The sequence below is a fragment of the Takifugu rubripes genome, chromosome 7 (assembly GCF_901000725.2).
Source record: "Takifugu rubripes chromosome 7, fTakRub1.2, whole genome shotgun sequence".
In the NCBI taxonomy this organism is placed as follows: Eukaryota; Metazoa; Chordata; class Actinopteri; order Tetraodontiformes; family Tetraodontidae; genus Takifugu; species Takifugu rubripes.
Genome location: NC_042291.1, coordinates 13,314,687 through 13,331,658, shown reverse-complemented (window position 1 = coordinate 13,331,658; position 16,972 = coordinate 13,314,687). Strand labels below are relative to the sequence as shown.

The following is a 16,972-nucleotide window of genomic DNA, read 5'->3' as shown; positions in this document are numbered from 1 at the left end:
AAGGACAGTGGCCTTTAACTGACAGCATTCTGATGTATGTTTGTGGTGGGAAAAAGTTGATAAACTTGATTGTTCATATGCCAGCACAGCATTAGATTAGCATTAATTTAATTTAATGTAATCAAGACCCATCTATAGTAAAAGGACACTTCTATTTGAGTGGATATGGAATCTTCCTATGAGCTAAAATGCGGTTGTAGCTGACAATATTCTTATATGCTTCTTTCATGTGGTCCAGTGTTGCCATTTGGCTGGGAGCTTCCGTAAATCTAGCCTGGTTAATTCCAAAATCAGGTTTCTCTGTAGAGGAATCACTCTCACTTATGGTCTAACTTCCACTTATCTTTCAAGAAATTTGACTGGGAATTAAGGATTTTTTACCTGTAAATACATCTACTGTTATGAAGATTACCCCTTAAGTTCACTATTCACTTCACAACAATCTGTATCCTGTATAATATCACACAGTTTTAGTCAATTAGCATGATTTTTCAGTGGTGGCTTTGGAACCGGTTGCCCATCTATAGAAGAGCTACTCAGATACCTTGTTGGCACGATTTCAATCTCCATTTGTCATTTAATAGCCAAAACAACATCACAGAGTTTTTCTAATCATATAGATCTAGAATAATAAAGAAATAATCAACTGTTACATCAGTCAGTGACATCCAAAAAATACTTGTGGAGGGCCCGTGTGGAGGCCCAACAGCCCACAGACAGGGATCCGTTTAATAACCACACGATGACTCTCTCAGCTGCAGGTGCAGAAATGAGCGATGCGAAGGTGGTTGCTCCTACATTTGGAGCCACAAATAATGGGAGGATGAGCGCCACGGCGCCCAAAGCCCCAGAGGCATTTCCAGCAAACAGACACACGGTGAGGGAGCAGGACAGCGAAGACAACCCCAGGCAGCGCGTCATTACTGTGATAGTGTCTGCTGACATCCAGTCGTAAAGTCCCAGGAGCAGACAAGATCCAAAGAGGAGAATATGTGCTGTGTTACGGTCTTCGCTGAGCCACAGGAAGTCAAATGAGACCAGCGCCGGAGCCAGGACCTTGCTTGCCCAGGCAGCCTCTTTCTGAATGGTTGAGATGGGTGAACTGGAGGGACGCAAGATACAAATTGACGCAGAGATTCCAAGAAGAAAAAACCCAACAGAGGGAGCCCTGTGAGCCTGCAGAAGGAAAGGCATTGATTTTTAAGAGGTTACAACTTTTTCCAAGATGAAAGTTTATAAATGTTCACTCTGACTATTCACAAATGTAAGCAGGACTGGTAATTGAAAACCTCACTTTCCTGGAACTACAGCTTACATTTACTATTAATTTGTTTTGTGATTTATGGCCATTGAGAGTTCAGTATCTAAAGTTATTTATCAGATTCACCAAAGTAAATTTCTTGAACCTACCTTAAAGAGTCTGTAAGAATAGTAGAGGGCTGTAACAGACAAAATAATGTAGGAGCATGCTGTCACTGGCTCTGTCAGGGCGGACGCCATTGATTCAAACGACGACTGAAACAGTTAATTTAGTTCACCTAAAGGCGCAGATGGAGCCGGTGACAGCCCTGCATGTTACGGTCCAACAGCACCGCCCTACTGGCGCAAAGGGAACTGCAGTTAAAAATTCTCCAGGAACAACTGAAAACACGCCCGGCCTCACGCAGGAATAGGACCAAACAGCAATATCACGATCAAAGAATCTACGAGCCTTTTCATAGGATCAAAGCAAATGGTCTTTAGTCATAAGGCAACCTACCATATTATGTAACTTTCGACTTCCTCCGTGGATATACTACTGCTGTTATCATCGTTGGGAAGCCCCGAAAGAGGCAAACGTACTTATTTTAAAAGTCCAACGGAAGACAACTCAGATCTTCCTTTCTCTCCCCAAATCCATTGATTCTACAATCGGAAACAGTCTATAATCTACCGCCTTAATCAGCAATCCTTTCACCGAGGCTCACCCTCGTACAAACCTAAATACCCTTGTTCGGCATTACTTTATCACGTTTACGCCAGAAAAAACAAAAGGCACTGAGAGAATCGAACTTTAACGTTAAGAATGCTTGTTTTGACACGTGACTAAACCGGATGTAGACAGTGCGCCGACTCCCAAAAGATTCTTTAAATTCGGTCGTAAATTGAAACTTTTGCCGTTAACCATCTGTAAATGACATGAAAATTTTCCTCAGCCAGCACTAACTTGTTAAAGCCCACTTTTACAGATATAGTTCTTAGAAAATTTGCTCGGTAAAGCTAGCAAAAATTCGTTTAACATTAACAGGATTCGTGCATCTGCATAATTTCCCACCAGAGAAATTCCGCGAAGGCATCTACGTTCGAATAGTATGGCGGCGGATTTCGTGACAACAGCGACAGAGCAATGGATACGAGATACACTGCAGTTAAACCATCCATATTTAGGTAACATTCACTACTTAATGGCAAGAGTATAAATGGGCAAATCGCTGCCAACAGTGTCGTTGTTAACGATGTCTCATAGTTTCGTGCCATCTCTTCCACTTGTTGAATAATGAACCGCTTTGTTGTTAACAGCTGATGTCCGGTCACTGAGCCTCCCTGGTACATACAAGAAAAAAATCTGTCATCTGGGAGACGCGCTGAAAAACTTTATCTGTTTAAGGGTTCTGGATCTCTCTTATAATGCTCTCGTCACCATTACGGTACCTTTAAAATCATTTTTTCCTATTATGGACGCTGATGCATGTGATACATATGAGCTCATTGTTGTACACCTACTAGCCACTTTTTAAGTAACATTAAGGTTGTAAAACTCTCTTGGTACACTGAGTTATTTTATATGGTGTTGACTTGTTACACCCATTAACAAATAACATTTAAAATACCTGCATAAACGGTGTAAATATGTAAATTTGGTATTCATTCCTTCATATTCAGTCGTAAAGATGATTAAATAACCTTTGGTAGATTAATGTCTAATCACATGTGCCTCACTGTATTCATTGCCCTCACCCTGTGCCATTTTTGTTTGCAGGGGATCGAGCATCTAAAAGGCCTGGAGAGGCTCACCCTCTACTTCAACTGCATATCTTCTGTCGACGTATTGAAAGAGCTGTACGAGCTGCCAGCCTTAAGAGAACTGGACCTCAGGCTCAATCCTCTGATCAGACGTCATCCTCACTACCGTCTCACTCTTGTGCACAACATGCCCCGGCTGGGCACACTGGATGACCGCCCGGTCAGTGAGAGAGAGCGCACAGCTGCCACCATGCAGTTCTCCACCATGCAGTCCTCCTCTGAGCATCTGTCTCCGCAGAAGAGCACATGTGTGAACAAAGCCGCTGATAAAAGGTGCAGGTCATGACTGACTGAACATAAATAGAAACGACTCCAATACACATACACTGATTGTGTGTATGACTCTCAGAAGCGGCGACCACGTAACCAAGAGGCTGCCTCTTCTGACCGGCTTATATGACATGGAGTCAAATTTCCGTGCAACACATGAAGGTCAGGATGAAGCACGACCTCTCTCTGATTCCATTAGTGAACAGACACCAAATAAGATGTCAAAAATTAATAAACTAACTCTAGGATCCCATCAAAGACCAGTGAAATGTATAATTGTTTTCTGTTCTGGTTTCAGAAACTAAAGCAGAAGAATCAAAGGATTTCACTGAACAGAGCTCACCTCAAAAACAGGTATCAATAAACCTTTACATTTGTTTCAACAGCGCTTTCACAAGCCTATCTACATTTTTATGCACAATCTTTCTGTTTTAGGAAAATGCTAAATGCATTTCTGGGTCGTCTCCTTCAAAAAGCGGTAGGTTTTTTTTAATTCTTTGTACACTTGTGATAAATAAGTATATTTTTCAGGAAAATATATTAATTTCAAGTTAAACTAGGTAATCTTGAAATTAAGAGGCGTCCATTATTTCAATTGCTGTTAATGCATTCACCACTAGGGGGAAACATAGATAGTCCTTTTTAAAGCCGTGAAAAAGAATATTGTTTTGTTATTGCATTTTTTGTTACGAGGATAAAGAGTTCAAGCCTCCACACACAGGGGGAACATCTCATCAAAGAATTACCTCACCAATTGTAACTGACACATCAAAGAAGTCCTTTGGCCCTGTTGATGAAAAAGGTGAATCAGTATCTGCAGAGCAATGCAAGAAAGGCCTCCCAATTCAAACCAGACACATAGCCAAGGGATATTATACCCCCAATCCGAGTAAGAGCTAAATATTTGCTCTGTCATATGGTCACAAATTCCAAATCTTTCTTCTCCTTGTTCTTGGAAGTTGTTACATTTGTGTTTTAGATCAGAGTCACCATAGCAACTCTTCGCTTGTTAATATCCGTCCTCCCTCTCCGTCGCCTGGTCTGAGGCTGTCTGATCCATCAAATCCCACTTTGTGTCCTTCGAGACCGATTCACTGTACTGTCAAAAAGAGAGAGGGGGGGCCCGGCATCCAACCGCATAAAGAAAAGAGAAAAATGGTAGTTTAGTTCTCTTGACCGTACTGAACATTTGATTATTGTTTTTCTCATGAACTGTTCCTGGATTCTCCTCTCAGGGTGGCTACAGAAAATCCCTGGAGATGCTTCTCAACCTTGTGGACAAACATTGGACAGGACAGAGGTCGCTGCACCATCACAAAAACTTCCTGTGTGAGTTGGAGTTTGGCACCGAGGAGCACAGCTGATGACAGCCCACTGTGAAAAAAGACGTGCTTATTATTTCTATCTTATCATTTTATGGCTCCAGCCCAGGCAGTCCACATCCTCTCAATGATGGAAAAGGACGTTTCCACTCGGGAGAGCGAAGTCAAGACCTTAAGAGGGAAAGTTGATACGCTCAACGTCCGAGCTTCCAAGCAAACAGATGAGCACCAAGCGGAAGTTCGTAACCTTTATGCTCAGCTTCAGGACGCTTGCAGTGAAGTAGTGAGTGGTTTCTGCAATCAAAAGTCACACTTATGTTCATACAGTTTTGATTAAAACTCTTCCTCAGTCCAGTCTCAGAGGGCAGTTAAGGAACGTCCTGGGGGAAAACGCCTCTTTACAAAAGCAGCTGCTCGGTTTAGAACGGCGGCACTTCAGGCGTACGAGGAGTTCACCAATTGTTCGGATCGAAGGTGCGTAGAAATGCCCGTCGGCTGAATGTGTGGCTGTTTTGTTTCCTGACGGAATGTCCCACTGCACTGGCACAGAGGCAAAGGCAGACATGGAAGAGCTGAGGAAAGTGATGGAGAGACTGAAGGAGAGAGTGGAGGAGGCGGGGAAGTCCATGGACCCATGTGTCCCATGTGAGGAAGATGCCACCACAATATAACAAAAAGACAGTTTGCTGTAGGCTGTCAAATACTCCCTCTGAATAAGACGCTCACCACAGGTGGATGTGTGCCCCCACAATCATGTTGTATAATTGTTGGTGTTTTATGTGTGTACTGCAGGTCTCTTCCAAGTTCCTGAGGTGAACACACATCTAGAAGCCGCAGCCTGATCTGAACAATTCTTTGTCATTTGGCCATGTTACATCTACCGATGATGTTATCAGAGACCGCTCGGTGTCAACTGATCAGCATATGTTATTGGTAAACTAGCAGAAGACCTCAAAGAGGTCATAATGTATTTCTTTAAATAGTCCCCCTCCCTTTATTTTAGGTCGCCTGTATCTCCATCTGCTTTGTACGCAGCAGAGGAATAAACGCATCCAGATTCCAGCTGCACTGTGACTTTATTTATACCTCGGCCTCGGGGCCCACGCAGCAATAGACACGCATGCATGCACTCTCCTCTAACAGACACTAATGCAAGACCCAACAGGCCAGAGTTGCTGGTGCAAGCCCAGCAGTTTTTGCTCCTCCTGTCGGAGAACATCGTTGTGTTTCGGCACCATTTGAGCTGATTAGAGGTTCAGAAGTGTTTTATTTTTATTTTCAAGAATTCACTACAAATCATGAACACATTAAGAGGCTGAAAGAACAAGAACACACTGCATGCACCATAGTATAATAGTACAGTAGATGTTATTTTGTTTTTAGGAAAGGGGGGGCAAGTAAGAACATCGTTCCTCCACAATAAAGGTCAGCAGAATTTGGCATTAAGCACAGGAAAAAGAGGAAAAAGTCTGACATGCTGAGAACTGCTAGTGTTGTTCTTAATGCAGGATTCATCAAATGAGGCTTCAGAAGATTTTCTGGATAACTCTTTGAGGAAAAAAAGTTTAAAAAAAATGATATATGTGTGCTGTTTCCCTTTATCTCAAACAGTATTCTAAAAGGTGACATGAACCCGCTTCTTTCTTAGTTGAATTTGTGCCACGGATCACAGCAAAACATACAAAGCTTCTCTGCCCACGGACAAATACGGCAACACTGGAGCACGACTGACTCGCACACGTGCAGAATGATACTACTGATATCAAACCGACGCACAAATTTACCACGATCCCACAGCATCATCACTTACTGTATCCAGCAAGAAAATACCCAAGCGGGTCCAGTCGTGTGACCTCGCAGCAGGCACGGCAGTTTGGATGCGACACGTACAGTATAGATGCTTCTGGATCAAACGCGATACACGAAACATGCACAAAGTACAGCGATAAAGGGGGAAGGACCACATATGGAGCTGGTGTCATAAATTAATGTTTCTTTTTTTGTTTTTTTTCAGAATATACACAATCTTACCACAACTATAACTACTGTATAGAAAATCAATGAGGAAGCGTTAAAATGTAAAATACAATCTTGTACAACTTTGCTCATTTGCTGTAATTAGAGCCTCTTCAGGTTAATTAGCCAATTTGAAGAGGGTGTTAATGAACCTGTGTCAGATTAGAAAGAATGGGGGTCGAGGAAGGGCAGAAATGAACTCTTAGAAGTGCAATAAGTGGACCGACCCAAGCGGTATCATTTGTTACAGGAAATTATTTAAGATACTGTTCAAATATCTGAAATGTAATTGTGATATGGCCACGTTGCCCAGCCCCAAAAACCACCACTCACGGCATCTACGTACTCTACGTTTCACCAAAGAAAACAACTAATGATCGATCTAAAGTCAGATTTTACATGTAATAATAAATAAATCAAGTTGTTTCTCAAAGGAAATTAGTCAAATGGCTGAAATTATATATATAGAAACATTTTTAAGATATGACTCTTCAGTTAAATGTTGCAAAAGGGGGAGAAACGTTCAATATCTCTAAACTTCATATTTCTTTCTTGGGAATGTTGCTTCATATGTGCTCAATAAATAATAATAATAAGGCCCTGACAGAGAAATGATGCGAGAAAGCTTCAACAGAACATGGCTGCTTTGTTCTCTACAGTGTTTGGCAGTAACTTTAAATCAGACAGGAATGTACCAGCTGGTGACCACTTTGTAAAAATAGATGTAAACAGTTTTCCAGTTCTCACACTTCACAAAGAGGGGAACTCAAATTCTCTCAGATGCACACACACACTCTTGCGCGCGCGCACACACACATGAAATCAATGGCTGGGAAAAATACCGTATATGAAATCGTATTCTTTTGTTCTTTCTTTGTTTACGCTTAATACAAAATTATCCTAGTCGATCAAATGTTTATCTCTTCACCCTCACATGGGTTTGCCCACGGGCTACTTGGTCACTTTCTTTTCGTATGTCCCTCGGTGTTTGTATCCCGACACGTATCCCGAAGTGTCGACTATGTCCTCTCGTCCTGCCTTGCCCTTCCCACGGCCGGTGGAGTCGAAGCGCTCCTTGTGCGACCCCGTGAACTTGGTGGTGTCCGTGAGGCGGCTGACTGTTGGGGAAGCCACTGCTCTCTGGGAGGACATTTGGGATTTGGGTTTTTTAGCACAACATTTCAGTTTTATCTTGCGGTGACCCGCTGGTGCACGATCAGCGATGTTCGCCAGGCTTACCGTGACTCCTGAAATGATCGGAGACTTCCCCTCTACCAGCTTGAAGATCTCGGCCTCGGCCTCCTCTCCGCTCTTCTCCTTGTACTTCTTCCTGGCCAGTTCCGCCAGCGCCATCTTGAACTCATCGTACGTGATGTTGCGAGAGGATTTCTTCCTAAAATGTGGGTGAAAAGGGGGGTTAATCAGGAGTGTAAACACTTGCAACTTGTATCGGCGGGTCTTCGCCGCGAGGCTTCAAGGCTCAAAATGTACACACAGCCATGAGATCGCGTCAACGCAGGAGACGTAAGGCAGCAGGGATAAAAAAGGAGAAAACCTCGACTGGAACCGCTCAACTAATTTCTCTTCTGGAGATCTCTGTGCACGCACGCACACCTGTGGGCTGTATATGCGACTGTCCCCTCACGCCATGTATCATGCAGTCAGGACCGCCGTGTTTTCCATTCCAGTCCGATTCCTCCTGCTCTCCTGGAGCGGTGACCTCTGGCACATGACGGCATCAATCACTCTCCTGCTCAAAGTGCTGCAGTCGCTTGATTGGCCGCGTGCCTGTTACACTTTTGAGCGCGTAGTAACACAAACACAAACAGTCACTGCCTTGGAGACAACAAATCACCCCAACAACAAAGCCAGACGGCCCGCTGCCATAGTAACAAGTGACAGTAAACAGGAACGTTTGGGCTTATTATTAATTCGACTCGTGCGAACCAAGTGCTTGATTCCTGTGCACCTCTTCCGCGATGTTGTGTTTGTGGGTTTTCAGCTGCTATGTCAATCTGAGAACGAGTGTGAGCAACTTTTAACCCCGAGGAGGGTTTTTAAAAAAAAAAAAAAAGCTTAGAGTGGCAGGAGCACTGTGTTTTCATTCAGGACACCTCTGCAGCTGACTGACTGTTTATCTGCAGAGTTAAACCATCTGTAGGACAACAGTCACGTGTCCCCCACAGTTGGATGAATACTGTTTAATGTAAAACTGCTGCTACTATCATGATCAGCAATGAATAAATGCACAGACTAGAAGATGAAACCGCCATGAATTAATAATCCCAGCCCACGTTTGAACCTCATCCATAGTTTATGCTGCGGCGTTCCGGCTCCGGTCAGACCAGCAGCCCAGGTTTGACCCAGAAGGGTGTCCTTCCTCTGCCTTCTTTCAGCCTCAGAGCGACGGGCCGCTGCTTGTTTAGATGCCCCATTCTCACGTGCCAGCACGGACGCTGTGATGCCAATTAAAGAGAAAGGGGCGATGTGCACGTCTAGCGTGCGTGAAGACAAGCCATTTATCCTGTGGCTGCAGCATAAGTGTGCTCACCCGGCACACTTCACTGCACAATCCTCCCTAATAAAACCTACAGCTCCGATGACATGTTTATGGAGGAAAATCTCCACAGCAAAACTCCAGAAGGGGGGGATCTTATTTTCCTTATATGTTTAGCAAACACATCATCGCCGCATGTGTGAATATTACTCACCGATGGGACGTGATGTACGCAAAACTCCCACAATCGGCAACGAGGTGCCACTGCAGCCTCACCAAGGAGAGCACACACAAGTAAACACCAACACCCATCGCCATGCCAACCCTGGAGGTGTGGATGTGGATGACTCAGAAAAACAAGGATACTCCTTTTTTTCCTGAAATGATGGCTGAAGTCAATATGGGGTGTTTGGATGCTTGTACATCTTTAAGAGCAATAAAACCTGCATGACTCCCAGGAAGACTGTCTTGTTAAAGCTGCTTATTAACTATGAGCAAAGAATTTCCATCAATAAAATACAGCCAGCCAGACTACTGGTGAGAATGACGGCTGTGTGGTGTCAAACATATTGTGCTGGAAGTCCCTGATTTCATTTATTTATTCATTTATTGCTTTAGGATTATGGGTAAAAGTATCAGCTGTTAGATCCTCACCTACACTGACAAACAGAACTCCCTCTGGTGGTGCAGAAAGAGGCCGGTTCATGTTGGGCAGGAGACACTTTATCAGCTATTGCATTTAAAATGTGTGTAAATACAGCATGTGGGGTCGAACTGCATCACACACCAGCAGAACATGGAAAAATCCACCCGCACAAAGCAAGCCTTTCCTGGCTGCGCGCTCCTGCTGGTGAGAAGCTGCCTCCGGACATCCACTTTATCACAGTTCTGTTGAGCTGAATGATCTTTATTCACGCAACCCAACCGCAATCAGATGGCAACTCCCTCCAAACAACATGCATAAAAGTTGTGCTTTTTTTTTTCTTCTCCAGCTTTATTCGACGCCACCTTGGACACAACTGAAAAATACCACACGTGGCAAAATATCATAACACAGTGGCTGAACATGGAGGGGGGGGGGGTGGCCTGTTTAAACTCATCTGTCAGTGCGATGTCGATCCGAACACTGCACAGACCCACAGTACACGTGCTGAACTTAAGCACAGCTGGACAGAAACATGTTTCTTATCAGGTCGCAGCTCATTATTAGGCTGTGTTTGACTCAATTCGAGCGGTAAAGGATAAATCAGCGAGGACAAACAGGATGAGCTACCATGGCCTCTGACTGCTCTTCCTAATGGACAACACGAGCTAAACTGCCTGAGAAGCGTTACTATGGAGCTGTTTATATCAAATGTGTGATAATTTAAGGTCATGTTGGCGCTGGTCCTCGGTTAACATGAAGCCTGAAGCGTTTTTTTTAATTTTTTTTACAATTGCACTCACAATGCTTCTGTGTTTAGGCTACAATCCATTTAGACGTGCCAACCTGGCCGTCCAATCTGGTTTTTTCTGCCTGCTGCTGGAAAAATAAAGTAGGACTTTGAAAAACATGTACTGACATGCCGTTTCCACGCCTGTTACAGGAAACTCCAGGCACGTTCCCAAATGTGCAACTTAGTGTAAGATGCATTTGCATCCCTACTCACTTGACTTTGCTAAAGACGATGTCCACGTCGGTGAGGGTGACGCTCTTGCCGTCGATCACACTGCAGTCCTTGCAGAGCTTGGACCAGTTCTTGCCGTGCATTTCCTTGCCGGTGGCGCGGGTGTCCCCGTGGATGGCGAAGCGCCTGAACGCCTCCTCCAGAGCGGTCAGCTCTACGGGCGTAGAGGAACCCATGCCTCCTTCGCTGGTGCCATTAGAGTCCGACGAAAGCCTTTTGGATGCCCGGTCTTTAGACTGGTCAGAGTGCGGCCGTAAGGGCACCGGGCTGATGTTGGGGTGCTTGGCCATCTGGACTTTAAAGTCTTCGGCATTGTTTCTGGACAAAACAGCACAACATCATCTGCAAACTGTGATGCTTCTAAGCTTTAAGCAGAACTAGGGCTGTGAGAATTCATTCAGATTAGTTAATCTGCCTCCGTCTTCTAGTCCTACCAGCAGTCCAGTGGACTCTCCGATAGACTAATCAAAAAGTTGACAGTTATGTGTAACACATGCACTTACTCACACCTAAAGCCTAAAGCAAAGGGTAGACCTACCCGGCTGAGGAGTGGACCTGACTGGGCTTTGCAAAATGCATTTTATGATACAACATCATTGTTTTCTTTTGTTTGCTTTACATGATTTAGATATCTGGACCTTATATCTGTTTTATCGTTTAAACAAAGTACCTTCTCTCAAGTGTCGTTTTGCTCCGGCAAAATAAAACACAAATAATAATGAATAATTGCTGTGGATTCATTTAAATCTAAATAAATCCACGGCAGCCCCGTTTTCAGTCTGATTAAACTATTTATTAGTTTGACAGCCCTGAGCAGAACATATTCAGATCTGTTACACAGCACGTGTTGCGTTAGGGGAAACCACCATGATCGAGAAGCACAGGAAAGGCTCAACCTGATCAAAATTCAACACCTATGAGAGAAAATAAAGCTTAACCACACCCTGTACGCCAGGGAGAGACATTTTTGACACAGTAGTCCTGTTCTGCAACGGACAAACCCTTCTGCAGAAAGCACATGGTGCGTCATGCTTCAGGTTCAAGACGCAGCTTGCCCCCCTTTTTTTTCTCCAGTCTGTCCCTTTTTGTACGACTGTGTTACAGACCAGACTCTACTGAGATGTGTTTCTGTGCTGATGGGGCCTGCCAATGGACTGATGTCTTACTCCCTCTAGCACAGGGGTGAAAAACATAGACAGAGCTCTGTGGAATTTAAACGCTCAGAAATAAAGAACCAGGAAGGCAGGTGAACGTGCAGAAGTGCGGCGGGGAAGCTCCCAAAGCGTTGACTAGAACTTACTTCTGGTCTGCCATGCTTGTGCGTGGATCTAGCTCCGTCTGTGCAGGGTTCACGGTAGATGAGTTTTGTTTTTTCTTTGTGCTGTGAGAAAAAAAAAAACCAAAACAAAACATGAAAACGGGAAGTGAATGACGTAACAGGATGTGCCTGCACACAAGTGAGCGCCTGAGGTAATGGTATATCATCACAAAGAAATAAAAGACTGCAATTAAAGCAAAAGGAAGAGGCAGCCTCTCTATTAAGGTTCAATCATCCCGGTCATCATTATCACCATTTCATTGCACAAAGTCATCCGTGACCTTAAATCTCAGATAGAAATGTGTCCAAGCTGTTGTTGGAAAAAAAACAAGAGTTTGAAAAACCCTCTTAATCAGCAACATTATATTCCTTCCAGGTCACTGTTTATGTGTTAATTACCAGTAGAGAGATTATCTTCTTATCCAGCCAATAACAATAACAATAACTGTGTAATGTTCATGCTGTAAGTTTATTTCTAATTTATTCTATATTTATGTATATATGCTTATAATGCTTATAATATGTATATATTATATATATATATATATATGCTTATAATATATGCTGTATATATGCTTATAACATTCTAATCTTATCTGTATTTATTTTTTCTGTCTCTTTACTCTGCATACACTGCTACTATAATTCAATTTCCCCACGGGGATGATTAAAATTCATCTTAATCTTAATCTTAATCTGTGAAGGTTAGATTTGCCCACTCAACAGTGTAAGCATGTATTGCTTTTCTAATGACTTTAATCCTCTACCAAAAAGCCAAATGCAACATCGTCATTAGAAAATGCATGAGTTGTGGTTGCAAAAATGAATACTAAAGTCATTGTCTCTGAATATACAGAAACTGAATCACCGTCTGCTCACCTCTCAGCTGTTCCCATGCTCAGCCCAACATCCTTACACGATGCTCTGATAGAGTTTGCTTAAACAGATCCAAGCCTGATAGAGATGCTCTTTCCTGTCAGATAAACGGCTGGAAAAGCTTCAACTGAGTCCCTCAAGTTCGCTCCCTCCAGTGACACTGTTGGAAAGCTCTGTTTTTCCCTCTCCGTAACCTCGCGGCCAACAATAGCAGATGTGACGACACTGCCATTTAAATAGGTACAAAAGGTCAGAGATTGAGACGGGATGCAGCCATTATGATCAGGATGTCAGAAAAAAGAAGAGATTATTAATGTGCGTGAATAGTCATTCAGAGCAGAGGGCACTGGGGGCTATTGTCCGGCGTTACTGGGCTCTGCTTCTTCACAAAGACACACGTGGCGACATCGCGGCGCGCCACCGCTCACGTCAGGGCCTCTGCAGTCATATGTCACCAAGGACTCCTGCCAAGATGGACAGCCTCGATGTAGGCTTAAAATACCATGTGCGTGTAAAACAATTTCAGCGATCATACTGGAGTTTTGTAATAAAACAGAAAAACAGACGCTATTTAATTAATCTCATCATAACTGGCTGTCTTAACCTTTTTCATTGGGAATTCTGTTATTTTTAATATCATTAGGAGTTAAAATGTTGCACTGAAACCTAAAGGATTTGCTGATCTATACAGCATTATAGATCCATACCGTAAAACAAGGGAAGAAACGACTTAAAAATTGGAATTATTCCACTAAGCTTCAACACTGAGGCTTCATCATCGTGGACCGGCAACCTTCTGATGGTTTTGATCTACTTTGCAGTGGGCTTTCCTCCGTGCTTCACTGACAGCACTACAATCCACGTGAAACAAAGCCATCTTTTCACTCTCCTCCTTATACTCAGTAGCTTTGAGGGCCTCCAGCTCTCAGTACAACAGGCCCCCTCAAACCACATCATGTTCAATGCACAAGTGAGAGGCCATTAACTCGCTGCACTGCAGCGGTGGAATCAAGCCAAATAAAATCGGTTTATTGTGGACTGTGCAGATGACAGCAGGCAAAGTCCATCAATTATCACCATCAGCCCTTAATAAAAATAATTAGACTTGGAAACAAACATCATTTTTAGCAGTTCTGCCCCACTTAGCCAAATACAAATGAGTAGCCATTTGGTTGAGGGCAGATCTCCAGAGACGATCTGTAACTGGATGACAGCATGCTTACATACACTCGCCTTCTGGCAACGCGCTGCACAGATGAGTGCTTTAACTATAAATTGACCCATTTTGAACTGCATCTATTCATAGCAACAATACGCAGCCACGGTTGGAACATTCTATTCATTCTCAGCCAGCCGACCAGGCACAGGCTGGAATACCCAGAACAGAAATATTGTATTTAGCAGCTAGTTTGACAGATTCTGCCTGATTTTTTTTTTTTTGGCTGTGTGTGTGTGTGAGTGTGTGAGTGAGAATGTGAAGTGTTCTACAATAGTCTGCTCCTACGTTTGCAGACAGGCAGAAATCCCATCTGCCCTTTTTTCTGGATCAGTGTGCTTTCTCTTGTTGCTGCGCTGTAACGTGACAGTTTCAGCCTGTCAGAGGTAATCCCCCCACACATACACACACTTCTGCACGCGACTGACCTGCATCTATTCTATATCTAGTCTGGAGACTTTCCGCTGATGCTGAATACACAAAGAGTAACTTCGAGAATGTTGTGATCTGTGTCTAGTTCTGGTACTTACTGTTGATAGCCCTGATTTATGAAGATGAATAATTCCAGAGCTGATTTCTAAATAAACATTAATAAATCTAAACCTGCAGCTGCAAACATTTGATGCAGCCTTCCAAATGCCCCTGTAGTGCTGGCACGAAGTAGAACATTCAAGAGGAAAACCATGCATGCAATTTATAATCTTGCCACTGGGTATCGCCATTTCCCACACCCTGAAATAGTTCATTATAAATGCGTCTCTCCTCATCCGCTATCTTTATAAACACGCACAACTTACCAGATATCATAGATATTTTGAACATTTGTTCAATGACAGCTCGGGGGCACAGTTTAATAAATTAATTCTAACTCATTATTAAATAACATTTTGAGGCTGGTAAGAACTCATTGTTCCCATTTCAAACATGGATTACTGCCTATGTCTCTGTATTCCTTCCACTCAGCTCCACTGCAGATACACTAAAGCAACTAAAGTCATTTGTAAAGTCCCCCTTCCCCCAGTGAATAAGTAATTTACAGCTAAAAATAGTCCACAGAAAATCATTGGTCAAAAAATACACTAAATACACTATACGCACAATAAGCATCTGTGTCAGGAAAGCTGTTTATATATATACATGCCGACATCTTTAGACAACAATGGGACAAATGTGTGGCTGTAAAAAAAATTTGGAAGCACTAAACTCTCGACATTGTTTCAGGATTACAACACTTGACTTCACTACATACGACCACTTCCCAGTTTGGCCACACTTCCCCACCTTCAATCTCCCCCCCAGAAGAAGAGGGCATGACATCAGCACGCTAGAGCCGAGGTCTGAGGTCAGCGCCAGCACCACACTGTCTCTGTCAGTCCTCGCCTCCCCTCTAACTGCCCTGTGACTCAAACCACATATGTGATACCGGAGACAGAAGCGCTCTGGACATGGCTCAGATGGTGAAAGGCTTGATAATCCAGGTGGAAACTAGCTCCCTTTGATGGAAGACCAGTTACAATGCCCAGACAATGTTGCATAACGCCTCCATTGATTAGTCTGAATAATTATTATGTTCCAGCAGTTGTTTTTTTCTGTTTAAAACCCCTTTGTAATCATTTGCAATTTTTTTAAAAGCCCTTCCTTTATTTTAGTGCCCACTGAGAGGCTGCAACACTTGATTTTTCTGCCTGGAAGCATTCGACTTATTTAGTAAACATGACCTGATTTCAACACGTCACAAACAAAAGAGAGTAAATTACAGTGAGTTTAATTGTTGCTGACAGAACCCAAAGGCTCTTGGACCAATGCAATGAAACCTGAACAGTGAAATCTGGGACAAACGCAGTGAGTGTGCCTGCTTCTCGTGCATCTCTGATTTAACCTATGGGGAGGGTGCAGCTATGAAGTCATTCAGTGGGAAGGAAGGAGCATATTGCCTTCATTAGCTGTGCTATCTTTGAATGGAATGATGTAAGCCAAGGCTGCTGTACCTGCAGCCCCGGTATATTAATCAATTTGTAATCCCTAATTGCTCAATTACGAGACAAAATGAGCCATTAGCACAATCTCTCTCTCTCTCTTTGTAAAATGATGTAACTACATTCATCCAGCCCAGCAGCCTGGAATGCAAGCTGCAGCCACAGGCCCAGAGCTGCGCCAGTCATGCTCCCTGACCAATAACAGCGCTTATCTGAGACCCATCTCACCGAGCTTTGCTTTGAAACATAAACACAGCAGAGAACCATCGTGTTTATTTTACTGGCCCTGACCGCAGCTGCAGGTTGAACCACAGTGTCGGAGCAAAACGCGTTACATAAACTTGCAAATGCAAGATTCACACGTGACCACTTTGTTATTGTCAGCCTCAGCGGTGTGCCTTCCGCTGAAACACACGACATTGGTTAAAACCTTAAATTAAGAGCAAAACATGCATGTTTACATCCTAAAATGCTCTTGCAAATGCATTTCCCCCTTTTGGTTTCATGCAAATGAGCATGATTTCAGGCATGCTGTCTTAGAATTTTTTAAAACTGGAATGTCAACTAAATCCCTTCAAAATGATCAGAATAAATAAATAATCATCCGTGTTCATCACCTGGCGTCGCAATCCTCTTCACAGAACCATAATTGCGCGTCGCGCACGCTCCGAGCTGTTCTCCTCCTGGGTGCCTGAGCTCGACTCCGCTCTCGCCGCTCGCTCCCTCCGAGATGCTGAAGAGAAACTAGTCC

General features: G+C 43.5%; 3 protein-coding genes across 7 annotated transcripts; 1 reads left to right on the top strand and 2 right to left on the bottom strand.

Moving 5' to 3' along the window:
• Nucleotides 1-84: 84 nt before the first annotated feature.
• LOC105416705 (uncharacterized) lies at nucleotides 85-2,103 on the bottom strand. Its single transcript, XM_011605690.2, has 2 exons — nucleotides 1,411-2,103; nucleotides 85-1,176 (listed from the first exon to the last, which is right to left on the bottom strand). Exons 1-2 carry the CDS (start codon nucleotides 1,498-1,500, stop codon nucleotides 655-657), a joined length of 612 nt encoding a protein of 203 aa, XP_011603992.2. The 5' UTR covers nucleotides 1,501-2,103; the 3' UTR covers nucleotides 85-654.
• Nucleotides 2,104-2,203: 100 nt separating this feature from the next.
• cep72 (centrosomal protein 72) lies at nucleotides 2,204-5,717 on the top strand. Of its 4 annotated transcripts, none has more exons than XM_011605691.2 (13): nucleotides 2,204-2,427; nucleotides 2,560-2,687; nucleotides 3,020-3,336; nucleotides 3,413-3,495; nucleotides 3,632-3,687; nucleotides 3,769-3,811; nucleotides 4,055-4,222; nucleotides 4,313-4,491; nucleotides 4,569-4,662; nucleotides 4,760-4,938; nucleotides 5,006-5,129; nucleotides 5,205-5,300; nucleotides 5,448-5,717. In XM_011605691.2, the coding sequence occupies exons 1-13, from the start codon at nucleotides 2,352-2,354 to the stop codon at nucleotides 5,495-5,497; spliced, it is 1,593 nt and encodes a 530-aa protein (XP_011603993.2). In that variant the 5' UTR covers nucleotides 2,204-2,351; the 3' UTR covers nucleotides 5,498-5,717. The 4 variants fall into 4 exon arrangements, with proteins under 4 accessions (XP_011603993.2, XP_011603994.2, XP_029695102.1 ...); XM_011605692.2 differs by having other exon boundaries at nucleotides 4,760-4,893; nucleotides 5,448-5,683; XM_029839242.1 differs by having other exon boundaries at nucleotides 4,760-4,930; nucleotides 5,448-5,683.
• Nucleotides 5,718-5,902: 185 nt separating this feature from the next.
• tppp (tubulin polymerization promoting protein) lies at nucleotides 5,903-16,946 on the bottom strand. Of its 2 annotated transcripts, none has more exons than XM_003966174.3 (5): nucleotides 16,839-16,946; nucleotides 12,136-12,216; nucleotides 10,818-11,153; nucleotides 7,911-8,064; nucleotides 5,903-7,811 (listed from the first exon to the last, which is right to left on the bottom strand). In XM_003966174.3, exons 2-5 carry the CDS (start codon nucleotides 12,147-12,149, stop codon nucleotides 7,623-7,625), a joined length of 693 nt encoding a protein of 230 aa, XP_003966223.2. In that variant the 5' UTR covers nucleotides 12,150-12,216; nucleotides 16,839-16,946; the 3' UTR covers nucleotides 5,903-7,622. The 2 variants fall into 2 exon arrangements, with proteins under 2 accessions (XP_003966223.2, XP_029695103.1); XM_029839243.1 differs by lacking the exon at nucleotides 16,839-16,946 and adding an exon at nucleotides 13,033-14,251.
• Between the last annotated feature and the right edge of the window lie 26 nt (nucleotides 16,947-16,972).

Coding starts and splice junctions, on each gene's coding strand:
- tppp (XM_029839243.1), bottom strand. Junction 8,065..10,817: donor ATCGTCTTTAGCAAAGTCAA/GTGAGTAGGGAT, acceptor CCCACATTTTAG/GAAGAAATCCTCTCGCAACA. Junction 7,812..7,910: donor CGATCATTTCAGGAGTCACG/GTAAGCCTGGCG, acceptor ATGTCCTCCCAG/AGAGCAGTGGCTTCCCCAAC.
- cep72 (XM_011605691.2), top strand. CDS start 2,352: ATGGCGGCGGATTTCGTGACAACAGCGACAGAGCAATGGATACGAGAT. Junction 2,428..2,559: donor GTTAAACCATCCATATTTAG/GTAACATTCACT, acceptor TGTTGTTAACAG/CTGATGTCCGGTCACTGAGC. Junction 4,939..5,005: donor AGGACGCTTGCAGTGAAGTA/GTGAGTGGTTTC, acceptor ACTCTTCCTCAG/TCCAGTCTCAGAGGGCAGTT.
- LOC105416705 (XM_011605690.2), bottom strand. CDS start 1,500: ATGGCGTCCGCCCTGACAGAGCCAGTGACAGCATGCTCCTACATTATT. Junction 1,177..1,410: donor ATTCTTACAGACTCTTTAAG/GTAGGTTCAAGA, acceptor TTCCTTCTGCAG/GCTCACAGGGCTCCCTCTGT.